Here is a 17,328-nt window from a genome sequence, read left to right as displayed (position 1 = left end):
GCTCCATTTACACAGTGATTTCTGGCGAGAAGGAGAGCCGGCCTCCAAATGCGGTAAAACAGAGGAGGTCTTGAGTGTCAGGCCAGGAAAGCCTGTCATGATAGTGTAGAATTACAGCCCCACAGACCAGCTCATTCTGAGTCTGTATTTATGAAGCAGAATCTTAAGTGAAGGCTTCAGTGGAGTTGAGAGCGCGGAGCTTTCTGCGGGGCCGCGCCGTTATCACTGTCATCGTTAATCGGCCTCGTTGCGACTATTACTGCTATGGATCTTGTTGGAAACGAGGGCTCCTGTGGACCGTGGGACAGGTGCTTCACTCCAGGGTGGCACCTGTGGGTTCCAGCAACCTCGGCAGCTCACACAGATCCCCTCCTCCCTCCGCCCTGTCCCGTGGTGGGCCACAGTCTCACCCCGTTAAGAGGAATCCAAGGCTCCAAGCAGTGAAGGGCCTCATCCCCGGCCGCATGGCCACGGACCCCACCAACTTTGGACCCCAGGGGTTCACCCTCCACCTCTGCCTTTGCCCTGTCAGAAGTGAACGGATGCTGCAGGACACGCCTCCAGAGGTGACAAGGCTCCCAAGTGCCTTTGATTTTCTGTGGCTTGAAATGGAGCCCGACTCAAGTACAGACACCTGGGCTGGGAGGCACTCGAGGGTGCCTGGGGCTACTCCATGGAGAGCGACAGGAAGCCCTTTATGTTGGGGGAGGGTTCCCTGGACCAGTTCTGTGGTGCTCAGCTTGATCTGACCTTGGGCAGCCTTGGCTACAAATCACAGACAAGAAGCAGCTGACACTTGTCTCCTGTGAACGAAGGCAGGAAGCCCCCACCCCAGGCCGTGGCCCGTCACTCGATACCACATGTACAGTACAGGTGTCTGATGTAGCAAACCTGGCTATCTAGTTTCCCTGCTCCTGTAGGTGATGCTGAGTTTACTGAGAAGGTAGAGTGAATGGTGGCTCCCCTGAGAGGGGGGAGCTCAGGAGAACCTTGAGAGGGGCTACTAGACATTGCTATCAAGGTGCAGTGCAGTGGCTGGTGTTCATGGGCGCGGGAGTTGGCCGGGCGGAGGGCACGTTTTGTGTTCTCCTTTATGGCACCAGGCAGATGTTGCCAGGGTCACTGGCTCGGATGTAAGAGGCCTTGGTGGCAGCACAGTGATAGATGCTGCCTGCCTCTCTGCTTCAGTGGGTAGAGGCGTCAGGGAGTGGTGAGGTCTGCGGCGGGCCCTCTGAATGCTGTGTGGGACTGCTCGCCCCAGGTTACTAGATACACCAGTCGTTCATGAGTAGCTGCAAATCCATGTTGTTCGTGGTCTTTCCCAATGTTTAAATTTTAGAAACAAATTGAAATTTTTATTTTTTAATTTTTATTTAGCTATTTATTTTGGCTGCACCACGCAGCTTGTGCGATCCTAGTTCCCCGACTAGGGATCCAACCCGGACCCTTGGCAGTGAGAGCGCCGAGTCCCAACCACTGGACTGCCAAGGAATTCCCCCCAAATTGAACATTTTAAATGCATTGCTGGCCGCCAGCGTGCAGCCCTGTTTCAGACTGCCGTGAAAAAGGTTTATTTTTAAAAGCTTTGCTGTTTGCGCGGTGAAGCCCAGCTCCCGGAGCAGTGCAGCCTTTCTTGACAGCACTGGTCAAAGACTGTCCAGCCCCTTTTTCGGGATCATCACCCTTGAAGAGTGGCCAGCAGGCCTGGTGGGAGCTCTGGGCACGAGGGTGCGTGAGGTGTCCATGGGAAGCCTCTGACTGTCCCCAGGGGAGGATCCTTGTCCACAGGGCTCTGAGGAGTTCTGTGCGTGCCGTCCACTGCGACCTGCCGGAGAGGCCAGGCTACCTGGGAAACCGATGCTGTGGCGTGAAGCAAGGCAAGGCGTTTAGCAGCACTGGTTCATGAGAGCTGTGTGTGGGTCCCCAGTGACCACTGGTCCATGGAAATGAGGCCCCGTGTGGACAGGGCCACGTCGTCCTGTGTGCGGAGCTGTATTTCCCACCGGTGACGCATAGCTGCCTCAACGTCCGTTGCCTTAATCTCGGAGGCAGGGAATCAGGGTGTGCTGACGAGAGTGTAGCGCTGATTGGTCTCCACGGGGAAGGATGGGTGCAGCGGCCTGGCTGGGGGAGGTTTTGCAGCCACAGAGGTAACCAGGGCCCGCTCAAGCGTTCATGATCAATAAAAGATGCTGCCCTGCCAGGACCAGCAGACGCCCGGCCTGCTGCGTCAGGCCTCCTCCATCCGTCTGCACATCGGGTGGCATTGAGAGGGCTGCTTTCTCCTCCATTATCCCCAAGCAGCACGTCCTGAGTCACAGCCGAGAGAAAAACCAGCAGCCCACACATTTGTTATCCTGCTCCCCTCTCCCAAGGACAATAGCACATACAATTCCCAAGTGCCTACTCGTGCTCTGGTTGTGCTGCTGTAATTGACGGACGCGCTCTGTGCTGATGAATGTAGACCCTTCAGTCGCCGTAACAACACACCCAGGGCCCGACAAGTGCGGCTCTGGTTCCTGCTAATGAGCCGCCCCCTCCTCGCAGAGGGCCTGGGGCGTGCTAGCGACTCACCACGCTGTCGTGTGTGCAGCTCAGAGGCTGGGCTTCAGTCATTCTCAGAGCAGTTACTGAGCAAGCGAGGAGGGTCCAGGGAGATGGAGCGTTGGGCTTGCTGGTGGGAGGGTGGTTGGTACACATCCAGAGAGTCATCTGGCCGTGAGCATCGAAACCTTGACAAAGTACGGGGCTTGTCGCCCAGCAGTTTCACTGGGTCAATTTATTTTTTTTTTTAAGGAAGTCATTTTTTTTTAAGGAAGTAAAGACTTTATATCAGGATGTCCATCAGGGCATGATTTATAAAGTTAATCATTAGAAATAATGTAAGTGCCCAGTAGAGGAATGAATAAATAAACTATGCCAGATCTGTTAAGAGAATATGACACAGCCACCCCTGTGCTCTCTTTTAACTATGGGCAGATTAACCCATGAGCCTTTTCACTGGTGAAATCTGGACGTTTGCAGTACCAGCTTCCTGGGTGGTTACATGAGATGAGTCTGCAGTGACTGGCACAGGCTGTGTAATCAAGTGTTCCCTGGACGTTTACCATCCCCCGCGGTAGTGACTGGTAAAAATGGCGTGTTTGAAGAATATTTAATGACAGGAAATAAGCGAAGCATGTAACTTCATATGATCCAAATGTCATTACAGATCTCTGTTTTTATGTGCAGAGATAAAAAGTCTCGGGATGGTTTTGTAGGTGTATTTTATCTTTTTATAGTTTTCGGTATCTTCCAGGTTTTCTCTGGGAGCCTCTCAGTATTAAAAAGCATGTCAGAACTTATCAAAACGTGCACTTCAAATAATGTGCAGCATAGAGTATGTCGGTGATGGCTCAATAAAGCTGTTGAAACAACAAACAACAAATCTTCCTCACTCTCGCCCTGTGTCAGGGTGTGAGAGTTTAGGGTGGGAGCGTGGGGAGGGGGCTCAATACGGTAGGAGCTGCAGTGGCCAAGATGCAGAGCAGACTGAGGGGTGGGGCCAGGAGAGGAAGAAGGTGGTCCCACCGGGGTGGCCCGCACCCTTGGGGTGAGGATGTCATGGCCGAGGCAGTGTGATCGGCCAGGGGGGCAGTAGAGGAGGGAGTGGACCAACCCGCCGGGGGGCCAGAGACCTCAGTCCTGAGTTCAAATTGAGGAAGCGGCTAAGATGGGGAGAAGGCGTCCCAGGCAGAGGTGAGAGCCCAGGCAAAGGCATGGGGAGGTGAGCTTGCGTGGCAAGCTCGTTCAGGGGGTCGGGTGGGAAGCAGCCAGCGTGCAGGGGCCTGAGTGGGCCGTGGGAGGGATGGAAAGCAAGGATGTGGGGTTGGGGGTGGCAAGTCCATGTGGTCAGTGGGAGGGATGGAAAGCAAGGATGTGGGGTTGGGGGTGGCAAGTCCATGTGGTCAGGGGGATGAATGGGGGCAGGGAGGAGGGTGTCTACCCTGGGCACCAGTGCCGAAGAGATTGCCTCAGTTGGTCTTTCACGAGGGACCAGGCAGATGAACAGAGGTGCTAGCCTTGGAGGGCGGGTGGGTCTGGCTGTTTGGAGCTGGGATCTGTGTGGGGCTCGGAGCCAGGGCAGCATGTGGGGAAGCCAGGTTTAGGTTTGAATCCCTCTCTGTTACCTGATAGCTGTGTGGCTTTCAGAAGTCCCTTATTCTCTGTAAACTTCTGTTTTAAGGACGTGCTTGATCAGTGTGAGCTGTCAGTATTTAATAACGCTGGTACGTCATCACCATCAGGCTTCACGTGGTGGCGCTAAAGTGGATTTTTCTTTCTGACCTTTCAGATCGCCAGCGTCCTGACATCACGGAGCCCCTTCGTCCTCCTCACTTTGGTAAGTGGCTGGTGTTCAGGGACCAGGCAGCGTTTGAGTACGGGGAGGGGCTTTAGGGAGCCGCTTGCCCCTGCAGAGGTCAGGGCATGGGGAGGATTGAAAACTGAGAGCAACGGTCATTGATGATAAATAGTGACACCTCAGTCTGAATTGCTAAACGTGTCCAGGACCCGTCCTCCATTCTCCAGTCGACCTGGGCTGTGTCCTGTCCCGAGGCCACTGTGGACAAGACGCCACGTGAACTCCGAGGGTTAAAACCTGACTAGAGGATGTATTTGTGTCAGGTTGAGCTCTTGGGGTTTGTGGACGTAGAATATCAGTTTGCTTCCACACTGTGTCTCCTCCGTTGTTGATAGAGTTTGAAAAACACACCCTTTGCATCTGCCCATGAGGGTGCTGGGCTGCGTGGCATCAGATTTTGGACTTGGGGCACTAAATGACGGAGGGCCTGCTGCAGCCTGGGGCAGGCAGGGGTGCACGGTGCATCCTTGCAGGGCGGGGAGGGGGTGCTGAGGCTTTGAAATGACTCTGAGAAGAAGTCTGCTTCCTTATACTTCTTCAACCTTGGGGAGCTTCAAATATGAAGAGTATGCAGCCCTTCTACCCTCCCAAAGTGACCCTTCTCTCCTTTGTTAATTGATGTTTACCGAAATAGTTTTTCTCAGTTATTTTTGTTAGCCCTACACATGATCTCTTTTTTCCACCCTGCTGTTTTGATGGCTGAGAAGAAGCGTTATGATTGTGGTCATGGAAGGTTCAGTGTGTTTTATTTGGGGGGATACAATTAGACATCGACCTGAAGGTCTTGAGGAAGAATTAAAAGGCCTGGCCTCTCTGGTGATGGCACGTTTTCCTCTGAATCTTCTGTTTTGTCTCCGCTCCTGTCTGAGTTCCAGTTGGAGTCTCCTTACAATTAGGGAAAGGAGAGGAATGTAACACAGAGTCTCGGTGTCACGGAGAAAGGCCCCTCCTGCCTGAGTTGGGTCACACCCGCGTCTCTGGAAGGGCCGGATTTGGCAGTGCTTTTCAGGACACTGTCTGTGGGGAGCGTGTGTGCACACACGTGCACAGGGAGACCAGCCAGCCTTGGGGCGGCGGAGGGATTTGTGGTTGGAGGTGGTCCTGGTCCGAGGTCTTCTCACCCAGCCTCCACCTGTGCCCAGGCAGCCTGAGCGGGGGTCAGCAAGGTGCTTGGATGGAGGAGGCCTTGCTTTCTCTCCTTTTCAAGCTGCAGCAGAGAAAGGAGGGCTGCCCTTGTGCTGGGGCCCGGCCTGGAGTTACCTGAAAGGCGGGCAGGGATGGGTTGGCTGAGCTGAGGCGGGGTCTCCCCGTCGTCGCCCCGTGTGGTGGGTCCGCGCCCTCACGTTCCCTCTCTCTCTCCAGCGCGGCGTCAACACCGACAGCGGCAGCATCTGCAGGGAGGCCTCCTTCGAGGGCATCAGCAAGTGAGTCCTGGGGCCCCGGGAACCGTCTCCCTTCATCCTCCGTCAGCTCACGTCTTCACCAGCAGGCTGGCCCAGTCTACAGACTAGACACAAAACACACAAACAGGAGGATGCTAAAAAGGGATTAGATTGGGTGATTCGAGGACAAGCTTAGAAAAATAATTTGCCTAAATTCACTCCAACCTTGACTTTAAGGATCGATGCCACTTCCCTGTCAAGCTCTATCGTGAAAGCACAGGCCCGCCACGTGCTTAGGGAGCCCTGGCCACCGTGCACACACATGGGGCGGCTGTTTTCCTTCCAGGGACCTGCTCTGAGCTCCGTGGTCTTCGTTTTTATCAGCCCCCTCCCCTCACTCCTAGCCCCTGACCTGCCGCAGCCTGGCTCACAACTTCCCCGTGTCCCCTGCTGCCCCAGTCCCAGATGGCCCCCCCCTTACCTGCCCTTGCTCCCCAGCGTAGCCCCAGGCCGAGCCTCCCAGCTCTGTTCCCCATTCTAGGCCTCTCCAGGCAGGAGGGCAGGTGTTGGGCACAGGGAGCCAGCACCTCTCCCGCCTTGCCACCCTCACACCCTGGCCCCTGTGTCCCCGGGCTGGCTGCTGACGGGCCCTGCGGGAGGTGGTCTGTGGGGCCCGAGGCTGCAGCAGACGAGCCCGTGAGGGGAGGCACCTGCTCCTTGGGGCTGCTGAGTGTGGACAGCTCGCCTGGTCTCCTGTTTCTCCGGCCCCAGCCCCTCCCCCCCCCACCTGTACTCTGCACCACGGCATCCTCTGTCCTTTGGTGGACCGAGGAAGTGCCTTACAATTATGTGTGAGCCTGAGCCACGGGAATCTGTGCGTATGTGTGATGCGTGATGTGATTGGGAGAGATTATGAGCTCATAAATATGTATCACTTCCCCCAGCGATAAGAGCGGTGGGGCATCAGGTTTGCTTCTTTTCGTCGCAGGCATCTCCGCATCCTCTTGGGAGCTCCCCAGAGCGGCCTCGCCCTCCCACACCGGCAGTGATTAGCCCAGCTCGTTGAGATGCTGGCCGTGGAGCCGCTGTCTTTCTCCAGGCCCTTGAGGGGAGTGGTACGGGGCGCAGCTTGCTGCGGCCTCTCCTGATCCGAGCCTCCCCTGGTGCCCCAGCACTGCCCGGTGCGGGGCGGCTCCTGTGCCCTGCTCACCTGCCTCCACTCTTGTCCCGTGGGCTGGCCTCTCCAGTCTCGACTTGGGTCTCCCTGCCTTGTGGGGAAGCCCTGAGCTAGAAGGAGGGAGCCGTGGTTGCTGCCACACCGACCGGTTCTGTGACCTTAGCAGAACTCGCCTCTGAGCCTCAGCTCTCCCATGTGAAGCACGGTGCATCTCAGGCTTGCTGTGGGATGAAATGAGATCCCGCTCATCCGGAGCCTGGCGTGGAGCTGGTGCTTAATAAACAGTTGCCCACGAGCAAACCCCCATCACGCCCCAGTGCCCCTCCGAGCCTCAGTTTCCCCGGCTGTGTAGTGGGCCAGCGGACTTCAGGATCCCCGATGACAAGATTCCTGGATGTCAGTGAGCTGTGGGGTCTTTCTTCCCCGCCCCCACAGCCGAGGTCTCTGCTGCAGAGAACGCCTTCTCAAGCACCCAGGGCCCAGGCCCCGGGGGTGGTGTGGTGGGGATGGCTCCTGGCTGCTCCCTAAGGTTTTCTGGGGGAGCGGTGGGGGACTCCAGGGACATCATCACTCTCTGTGAGCACTGGAAGTTGAGGCCTCGTCCCCACTCCCCCGGGAGGAGTCCCACTGTGAACTGACCTCTCCCTCCACTGAGCAGACCCCAGCCTCTGTTCCCTGCTGCTCCCTGAGTCCCCGTGGCCCCTGCCAAGAGCCCAGAGGATCCTGTGCTTGGCCAACACCCCACCCCACCTTGGGAGGCTTTTTGGAGAGCCTTAACTTTGCACAGTCTCCCAGGCTGGCCCTCTCCAACCCATGGTCCAGTCCAGACGGGGGCTGACTCTGAGCCGCTCCCCAGGCCCCTCACTGCTGGGCTGAGTGCCTGCCGCCATGCTGGGGGAATTCATTTCCACACCCATGTGGCAGGCTGAGTTTTCTGACTTGGCTGAAGTATCGCAGGTGAGAGCCCTCCCTGCCTTGGGGTCCCCCGGCCTCCCTGTGGTACTCCCTCCCCTCCTGTCCCCTCACACCTTGCTTTGGGCCTCACATCCCACTGTGGCACCCTTCGTGTAGCTCCGCCCTTAGGGGTTGGTCCATTTGGGTACCCCCCCAACCTGCGCGCTGTGGCCACTGACCTCGGGCCCCCTGCCAGCACCTTCCCTGCAGAAAGTCGTGTCTGTATTCCTGGGGTCTGGGTGCAGCTCAGCCCCCTGTCTCCCACCCACCCCAGCTCTGCCACCTTTCGGCCCCTGCGCCAGGCTGGAGAGGCCCTTGTCCTCCAGAGCTGTTGCGGCTCAGTGACCGCATTCACTTGCCAGCCATGAGCACCTCCAGCAGTTTGCAGGGATAATAATAGCCTGTTTCCTATGCAAGATGAATCTTGCTGTCGTCCTACTTTCCAATACTCAACTGCTTCTATCGTCGGTCGCTTCTCACTGCCCTAATGCAGTGCTTTATTCCTGGAATTTTTGTTTTTGACCCTTTTGAACTTCTCTGCAGCACCTCCCATCTTGGATCCTTCATTGACCTGGTCTGGCAGAAGTTCAGGTTTTGGCCTCTCGGTTTGTCCTGATGGGCCACGCCAGGCCACCTTCACCACTTGGCCTGGGGGCAGGAGGGAGCTTGTGATGCAACAGTGGCCTCGGCTGTCCACCCAGCTAGGCAGTCAGCCTGTCAGCTCTCCGGACGTGGCTCCTCAGGGTTGGCCGCCTCGGGCCTGTCACCTCGGTGGGGCTGTGGGTTTGGTCCGGGGAGCCCTCAGACCTCCCTTGGCCTTCCCAGATCAGGGCCAGGTCGCCCGCTGCCCACGGCAGGGGGTGTGCCAGGTGTCACAGGGGTGGGGTCGGCAGGGGACTCGGAGCGGGGAGACAGAGGCGGGGTCGGGTGGTAGACATGCGCTGGGATCTCCCCATGGCCGGGGGCCCCTGGGCTCACCAAGGGGTGTGGCCTTGTCCTCCCTGGGGAACCAGGGTGTGATTATGCTGGGGTGACGGGAGCAGGTGGGGACAGTCTGTAGGCCTCGTGCTGAATTTGACTCCAGCCCCGGCCACAGCTCCCTGTACAGCGGGATTGGTGCCTGGGTAGCTCCCGGGGAAGGGGTGGAAGGAGCAGGCCCTGTAGTGGGCTCCGGCCAGAGGACAGGGTCAGGTGCTCGTTGCCAGGTACTGGTGAGGGCAGGGCCGGGGCTGGTCTGTGGAGAGGGTAGCTCCACAGGAAAGACACCTTCTTCCTGGGGGCGGCACATACCACAGCTGCCTGGAGCAGCTGGGTCCTGCAGCTGGGAGCAAAGGCAGACATGATTCATCTTTGTTAGCATCAGAGGAGAGGTAGACTTGAGAGCAGGTTTTGCTCAGACAGATGGACAGACAGACAGACCCTGGCTATGAAGGGAAAGAGGTTATCTGTGGGGGGCCAGGTGGCCTATGGGCCGCCTTCTTGGCCTGAGACAGTTCCCTCCAAGGCAGGCAGGCTGCCCAGGAGCCCTGGGCAGGGGCAGCGAGTGGAGAGCGCTGTTTCACGCCGTCGTCTGATGGAGAAACATGGTCGATGTTTTACATTAGCTGGTTATTCAGGATAAGCATATTTCTTATCTTCTGGCATTTACTTAAATTGCCTTGCATATTTGACGACGATTGGTTACAAATTAATTCCATTTAAATAAGCAGTTAAATATGAAATTGCTGAATTTGGGGGTTATTAATGCAGGAATATTAATGTTCAGGGATGTGAATTTTCAAACCCAAGAAATAGAGGGACATTATTAAAACTCGACAGTTACAATAAAATGCCAGTCTGTGGTGTGGGGACCAGTGGCTTTCTGGTTACTGTTAACTTATGTATCAAGTTAACAATTTGGATTGAGGTTCTGATTATGGCTCATGGAATCTCCATGAGTCTCCTGAAGAGACAAGAACCCGCCCCAGCCCCCGTTGCTGGTGGAGTGGGGGGCCTTCTGGGACCTGTTCTCCATCTTCCAGTTAGAAACTGCAGGGAGGAGCCCGGGGGCTAGGGCGGGGCTGGCTGGGCTTATACTACTCACTGTCGATCACCCAGCCCGCAGCTAGAGCCCACCAGGGAGGTACCCTCTGCTTCCAGGACATTCCCCACCTTCATGGGCTCTGGTGGGCTTTGTTGTTGATTTTACACAATTATTACATGCTCGTTGTGGAAAGCTCTAACTAGCACAGAGGCGAAAGCAAGGAATGTTCAAATTTCATTACCTGAGTTAAACCACTGACGTTGCAGTGAATGTCTTTTGGACTCTTATGTGTGTGTCTGAGGGTGTTTCTCTATCTGGATGTTTTTGTGTCTGAGTGTGCATTTGTGTGAGTCTGTGTGTTTCTGTTTGTGTGTATATTTGGGTGTGGATCTTTGTGTGTTAGTCCAAGTTTATGCCTTTGTGTGTGTGTGTGTGTGTGTGAATGTATTTGCCTGTGTCCGTGAATATACATCTGTGTGTGTCTGCCTGCGCCTCTTCTCTAAGCGTATGCCTGTCTGTGTGTGTTTCTGTGTGTTTGCATCTATGTCTTTGTGCCTGGTCACCTTGCTGTTTGTGTGTGTGTGTGTGCACGTGTGTATATGTACGTATGTTTTGTAACGTGAGATTTTACTGGCGTGTTTGGCTTTTGAGGAGATAGGCCATCGCTTTTCCTAGCGTCAAAGTGATATTTGGCAGAATGGGAGACAGTCTATATTGCCGTCTTTATTTATGTCCTCTCCTGCTCTGTTCTTCACTCTGAGCCACGTTGGCTCTCTGTGGTCTCTTTGATATTTCACAAGTAGGGCTTGATTCTTCAACATTTTGGTAGACTTTGAATTAAGTAGTCTTATTTTTATAGTTAGGGATCCTGAAAGCTTCGAAGATCTGTAATCCTTTCAGCCTGCTAATACCTCCTTCCCTCTCCCCCTCCTTGTCCCTCCTTCAGCCAGAAGTGGGGGTACCAGCTGCACAACCACAGCATTAGATAGGTGTTTTCAAACACCCATCAGTGAGGCCATGGAGGATTCCTGGTGGGTCACAATCCTATATGCCCTGTGTGATATCCTGGCTTGAGATGGAGCAGGGCTCAGAATCTTGAGGATTGAAGGCTTCCCAAGGCTTCTCTGCTGAGGACCATACATTGTGCTGAGACACATTGCGCTTACCTAGCTGTCTCACTGATAGCTTGAGCTCTGAGTCACACATGACAGAAGTGTCCCAACCTGATCCTTTTGTCTCCTGGGTTCCCTTTTCAGTTATGTTCATCTTATCAAAGAACTTTTGGCTTTGTAGATTTTTCTCTATTGTATGTTTGCTTCTTATTTCATTGATTTTTTGCTTTAAAAAATTTCTAATCTTTCTAGGTTTTGTTTGTTCTTTCTCTGGTTCATTGAGAAAGAAGAAAGATATTTCTGGGATGGAAGTTTATTTTTATTGATTTATTTATTTGGCTGCGTCGGGTCTTCATTGCTGCACGCGGGCTTTCTCTACTTGTGCCAAGCGGGGGCCCGCTCTTCCTTGCAGTGCATGAGCTTCTCATTGCTGTGACTTCTCTTGTTGCGGAGCACGGGCTCTAGGCGCGTGGGCTTCAGTAGTTGCAGCATGCAGGCTCAGTAGTTGTGTCACGCAGGCTTCAGTAGTTGCGGCACGTGAGCCCAGTAGCTCTGTGGCATGTGGGCTCTTCCTGGACCAGGGGTCAAACCCGTGTCCCCTGCGTTGGCAGGCAGATTCTTAACCACTGCGCCACCAGGGAAGTCCCGGGGTGGAAGTTTAGATCATTGATTTTCAACGTTCTTTTCTACTGCCTACATTTAGAGCTATAAATTTTTCTCTAAGCACTACTTTAGCTGCATTTCGCCAATTACGATATTTCATGGTTTTATTTTCTGATTTTATTATTATCTCTTCTTTGAACTGTAGGTATTTAGAAGTTTATTGCTTAATTCCCAAACAATTTTGGATTTTATATTTTTCTGTTACTGATTCCTAGTTTAATTCTACTGTACCAATGAATATTCTCTGTATTTCATCCCTTTGAAATTTGTTGAAACTTCCAACATATGTTATTGTTTCATGATAAGTGTTTCATGTATACTTAATGAGAGCATGTAGTCTGCAGTTGTTGGCTGTAGTGTTCTGTATATGTCAATGAAATTAAGTTGGTTAATTGTATTGTTTGTATCTTCTGCAACTTTACTGATTTCTCTGTTTGCTTGTTCTGTCATCAGAAGAGGTATGTGAAAATCTGAAACTATGCTTGTCGATTTATCTGTTTTTCATTTCTGTCAATTTTTATAAATCAATTTTATTAGAATAAAATTTATATACAATAAAATTCATTATGTGTATAATTCAGTAAGTTTTTAAAAACAGCTTTGTTGGAATATAATTCACATACTTTACAACTGACCCACTTAAACTGTACAACTAAAATGCCTTTTTGTATGTCTATAGATTTGTGCAGTCATCATCACAATCAATTTTAGAATATTTTCATCACCCAAGAAGAAACCCTGTACCCATTAGCAGTCATTCCCTTGGCCACCACTAATCTATTTTCTGTCTTTATGGATTTGCCTACTTTAGCATTTGATATAAACGGAGTCATACAGTATGTGGCCTTTTATATCTGGCTTCATTCACTGTGTTTTCAAAATTCATCCATGTTGTAGCATGAATCAGTACTTTGGTCATTTTTATGGCTGAGAAATATTCCAGTCTATGGATATATTGGTTTCTGTTTGCATAATACATCTTTTCCCATCCTTTCACTTTCATCTTGTGTCTTTGAGTCTAAAGTGCCTCTTTTGAGCATATAGTTGAATCTTTTTTTTTCCCATCTATTCTGCCAATCCTTGTCTTTTAATTGGAAAATTTAATCCATTTACATCTAAAGTAATTACTGATAAGGAAAACCTTCTTTCTGCCATTTTGTTATTAGTTTTCTGTGTCATATATTATTTTTGTTCCTCAGTTTCTCCGTTACTCCCTTCTTTTGTGTTTAATTGATTTTTTTGCAGTATACAGTTTTGATTCCTTTTTTATTTCATTTTCTGTATATTTTAGTTATTTTCTTAGTGGTTACCCAGAGGATTACAAATGACTTCTTAAACTTGTAATAATCTAGTTTGCATTAATATCAGTTGATTTCAATAGTACACAAAAATTATGCTCCCTTCCTTTGTGCTGTTATTGCATACAGATTGCATCTTTATACATTTCGCAGTGATCTACACAGGTTTATAATTATTGCTTTACGCAGTTGTCTTTTAAATCAGATAGGACTTACAAACAAAAAATACATTTACACTGTTTCTGTACTTGCCTATGTAATTACCTTTACCAGTGCCCTTTTTCTCCTTATATGGATCCTAGTTACTCTCTAGAAACTCCTTTCACTATAGTCTGAAAGATTCCTTTCAGTATTTCTTATAAGCTAGGTCTTCTAGTGATGAATTCTCTCAGTTTTTGTTTATCTGGGACTGTTTTAATTTCACTTTCATTTATGAAGCATAGCTTTGCTGGATATGGAATCTTTGTTGACAGATACTTTTCTTTTAGCAATTTGAATATGTCATCCCGTATTCTGCCTTCTGGCCTCTGTAGTTTCTGATGAGAAATCAGCCATTAATCTTACTGAAGATCCTTTGCGTGTGATGAATTTGTTTTCTCTTACTGCTTTTAAGGTTTTCTTTTGACAGTTTGATTATGTGTCTGGGTGTGGATCTCTTTTGAGTTTATCCCACTTGGAGTTCATTGAGCTTTATGGATGTTTACATTGATGTTTTTCATTGAATCGGCAAAGTTTTTGGCCATTGTATTTTCAAATATTCTTCTGCTCCATTATCTCTCTCCTTTTCTTCTGGAACTCCTATTATGTGTATGTGGGTATACTTGATGGAAGAGGCTATGCTGTCTGCCTAGCGAGGGTGGAGGATGGCGTTTTGCAGCCAAGCAGCTTGTTCTCCAACTGACGACACTTGGAGGACGTGGCCTGGACTGTCAAGTCTGCTGCAGGACGTGAGCAGCAGCAGGCCTTCTGTTGTCCAGGGAGTCATGAAGTTAAAGTTCTCTTGGTCAGGCTTTCTCTTGGTATGTCTTAAATGAAGTATTTCTTGCTGGGAGATGATAGACCACTGAACTAATGGACTTTACTTGTTTTCTGTCTGTAGGTTCAATGTCAACAACACCATTCTTCATCCGGAGATTGTGGAATGGTGAGTATGGCTTGTGGCTCTTTGTTATGCTCAGCCCAGGAAGGTGAGAGACCCTGCTGTTCCCGCCCACTCCATCTCAGAGAGCCCCTCAGACAAGCTGGTCCCCAGAACTCTTGTCTCAGCCTCTTCTGTTTTGTATTTTTTGTTTGTCAGTTGGTCTGTTTTTTCCAAAAGGACACACGTCACTCGAATGTCAATTAAATTTCTCTTTTTCTTTAGGGGTTTTTAAAAGAAATCTTAACCATAAATGAGCCAAACGTATATAGCTCAGTTAAAGTAGCTAGTGAAAAAGAATAAAAATAAACATCATACATGATCCTAATACCAGAAAGGTAAACATGTTTTCCTCATGTCATGCATATGTCTTGACTAGTTGGCATCCTTTTTACGTGTCTTATGTTGCCTGCTCTCTTTTTTTGCTGGTACTGATAGCCCTACCTGCAGTGTGTTTTCTGCTGGGTCACAGCAGGGCAAGGTGCCTCCAGTTGGGCATCGCCTCTGTGGGCCCTTGAAGAGGCTGGAGACAAGAAAGGTTGGTGGCTTTGTGTGGCCAGCCTAGAGCCGCACACTGTGGAAATGGCCCCTGAGGTTGGTTAGAGAGACGGGCAGGGGCCGGGTGGGCCGTGGTGTCTGCCTGGACTTTGTCTTGAGAGAAATGGGAACCAGGGGAAACCTTCAAGGATTTAGTCAGGAGAATGGTAGGATCAGGTTTTCTTTTTTTTTTAATTTGTTTTTTAAAAATTTTTGGCTGTGTTGGGTCTTCGTTGCTGCGCACGGGCTTTCTCTAGTTGCGGAAAGCGGGGGCTGCTCTTCGTTGTGGTGCACGGGCTTCTCATTGTTGTGGAGCACGGGCTCTAGGCGCATGGGCTTCACTAGTTGTGGCATGTGGCTTCAGTAGTTGTGGCGCGTGGGCTTAGTTGCCCCGCGGCATGTGGTATCTTCCAGGGCCAGGGATCGAACCCGTGTCGCCTGCATTGGCAGGCAGATTCTTAACCACTGCGCCACCAGGGAAGCCCAGGTTTGCGTTTTTTAAAGCTGTGGGGCAGGAGTGGGAGCAGGCTGCCAGTTAGGAGGCTGCTGCAGGGTCCAGGTGGCCGTGGAGGGGTAGGTGACAGAGTGGAGAGTAAGGGGCAGTCAAGGGGAACGCTCCTGGGACGAACCGGCCTTGACGCCTGAGTGAAGGGTGGAATTGAATGTGACTCTGGGGTTTTGTCCTGAACAGCTGAGTGGTGTGTCACCAAGATGGGGCAGGTGCTTTGGCAGGTGAGGGACTTGTTTGTGGTGTGTTGAGTTTGAGGCAGGTGCCAGTGGGAGAGAGGCTGGGCCAGAGGCGAAGATCTGAGGGCTGTCGACAGGCATCGATACTGACCCTTGCGAGAGCTGGCGGGTGGGCGGGCCAGCAGCTCTGTCGGCAGCCCTGAGCCGGTGCCCATCCTGGCCGCACACTCTGTGAGCGTGCGGGCTTGTGTCCTTCCAGCTCACAGCCACCTCTTCTTGTTTTGATGAAGTAACAAATGCCTGGCCCCTCCGTAGCCCCCAGTTGGCAGAAGAATAAATCCTGGCTAATCAGGGACCGCGTCCACCTATGTCCCAGATGTGGCATCCCTTGTGGCCGCTTACATTCTGAGTGCTTTGAAGACCAGGGCTGGGTTGTGCACCCCAGCATCTCCTGAGGGACAAGTCATTAGTTTGTCACTTTGGAACGAGCATGCTTTAATTCTGCTGACATTTCCAAGGCTCTGAGGTAGATTCTGCGTTCATAAGATACTTCCCAGTTTTATTAAAGCCAACAGCAGAAAGGACTTATTTGGCATTTGATGGCAGTAGAAGTGTTTTAGAAATGTCACGTTGTCCTTACTGCCTCAGGGGTGTGTTTTAGCAGCGTGCGTTCTGGCCTCTGTAGTGACTGCAGTCATTCTTGGTGGGAGCCATGCGAGTTATCTCCCTCCTCCGGTAGCTGGAGGAAGGATTCTGGGTGGACTGGCGGGCAGGCCCCTCATCTACAGGAAAGACTGGGTTTCCATGGTATTAAATTATGGCTCATTGATGTATCTTTGGGCCCCTGTCCTGGATGCTTTTTCCAACGCCCCCCTCTCGGCCCGTGGAGAGAAGTTACCTGGGGTAATGGAAAAACTATCCAGTTGGGCATATCCAAATTCTCACCCCAGCCCACCCACCTCAGGAAGTCACTGAACTTGTCTGAGCCTCAGCTTCTTCATCTATAAAATGGGGATGTAGTAATGCCTAACTCACAGCATGGACGTGAAGATTCATGATGCCTAACAATTACCATAGACCGGGTGGCTTATGAGCAACAGAAATTCATTTCTCACAGTTCTGGAGGCTGGGAGGTCCAAGGCCAAGGTGAGGACCCACTTTCTGGTTCATAGACGGCCGTCTTCTTTCTGTGTCCTCAAATGGCAGAAGAGGTGAGGGAGTTCTCTAGGGTCTCTTTTATAAGGGTACCAATCCCATTCATGAGGGTTCCACCCTCATAACCTAAGTACCCCCCAAAGATCCTACCTCCGAATACTATCACGCTGGGGATAGGTTTCAACCTATGAATTTGGGGGGAACACAGTGTTCAGTGTATAACACCAAGCCTCAGTTTCCATACCTGCAGAGTGGACGTGGTCTCCCTTGATGGATGGATGGCTCAAGGATTGAGTGAGAGCAAAAGTCAAGTGACAGCACATCCTAGTAATCATGCTGTCACCTTTTGAGACTTCCTTTGTGCAAGGTGCTATGCTAAGCACTTGACACACGTCACCTTATTTAAAGAGGTATTTTATTTATGTTATAAGGTAGGACTCTGATTATCCCCATGCTACAGGTGAGCAGACTGAGGCACAGGAAAGTGATTTGCCCAAGAAAAAGCCAGGAGCTGAGCCCAGGCCAATGGTTCCAGGCTCTGATGCTGCCCTGTGTGGCTCTGAGGAGTACCCTGAGGGGCGGGGGGTGCTGCCTGAGTGTCAGCCTCTCTCTCGGTTCATTCTTGGCCATCCGACCTGCTCAGAGCCCACAGAAAAGATCTTGTGGAGGCCAGGGTGTGGTGGGGTGGAGGGCCTGGGGACGTGCAGCTATGCTTCCCCCAGCACGGCGCCCTGCCACCCACACGTACCCCAGCTCCCAGGTAGCGGCTGAGCTGGGGATTTGGGATCCTTCCCGGAGCC

General features: G+C 51.5%; 1 protein-coding gene across 1 annotated transcript in view; it reads left to right on the top strand.

Moving 5' to 3' along the window:
* Positions 1-17,328, top strand: part of PEPD (peptidase D) — a 109,620-nt gene that overhangs the window by 20,438 nt on the left and 71,854 nt on the right. Inside the window, exons 5-7 of the mRNA XM_068528196.1 lie at positions 4,334-4,381; positions 5,765-5,826; positions 14,111-14,155. Of these exons, the coding sequence (XP_068384297.1) occupies positions 4,334-4,381; positions 5,765-5,826; positions 14,111-14,155 (155 nt within the window). The remainder of the gene's footprint in view (positions 1-4,333; positions 4,382-5,764; positions 5,827-14,110; positions 14,156-17,328) is intronic.

This window comes from Eschrichtius robustus, chromosome 19 (genome assembly GCF_028021215.1).
Source record: "Eschrichtius robustus isolate mEscRob2 chromosome 19, mEscRob2.pri, whole genome shotgun sequence".
Classification (NCBI taxonomy): Eukaryota; Metazoa; Chordata; class Mammalia; order Artiodactyla; family Eschrichtiidae; genus Eschrichtius; species Eschrichtius robustus.
This window is presented reverse-complemented; position numbering and strand designations above follow the sequence as displayed.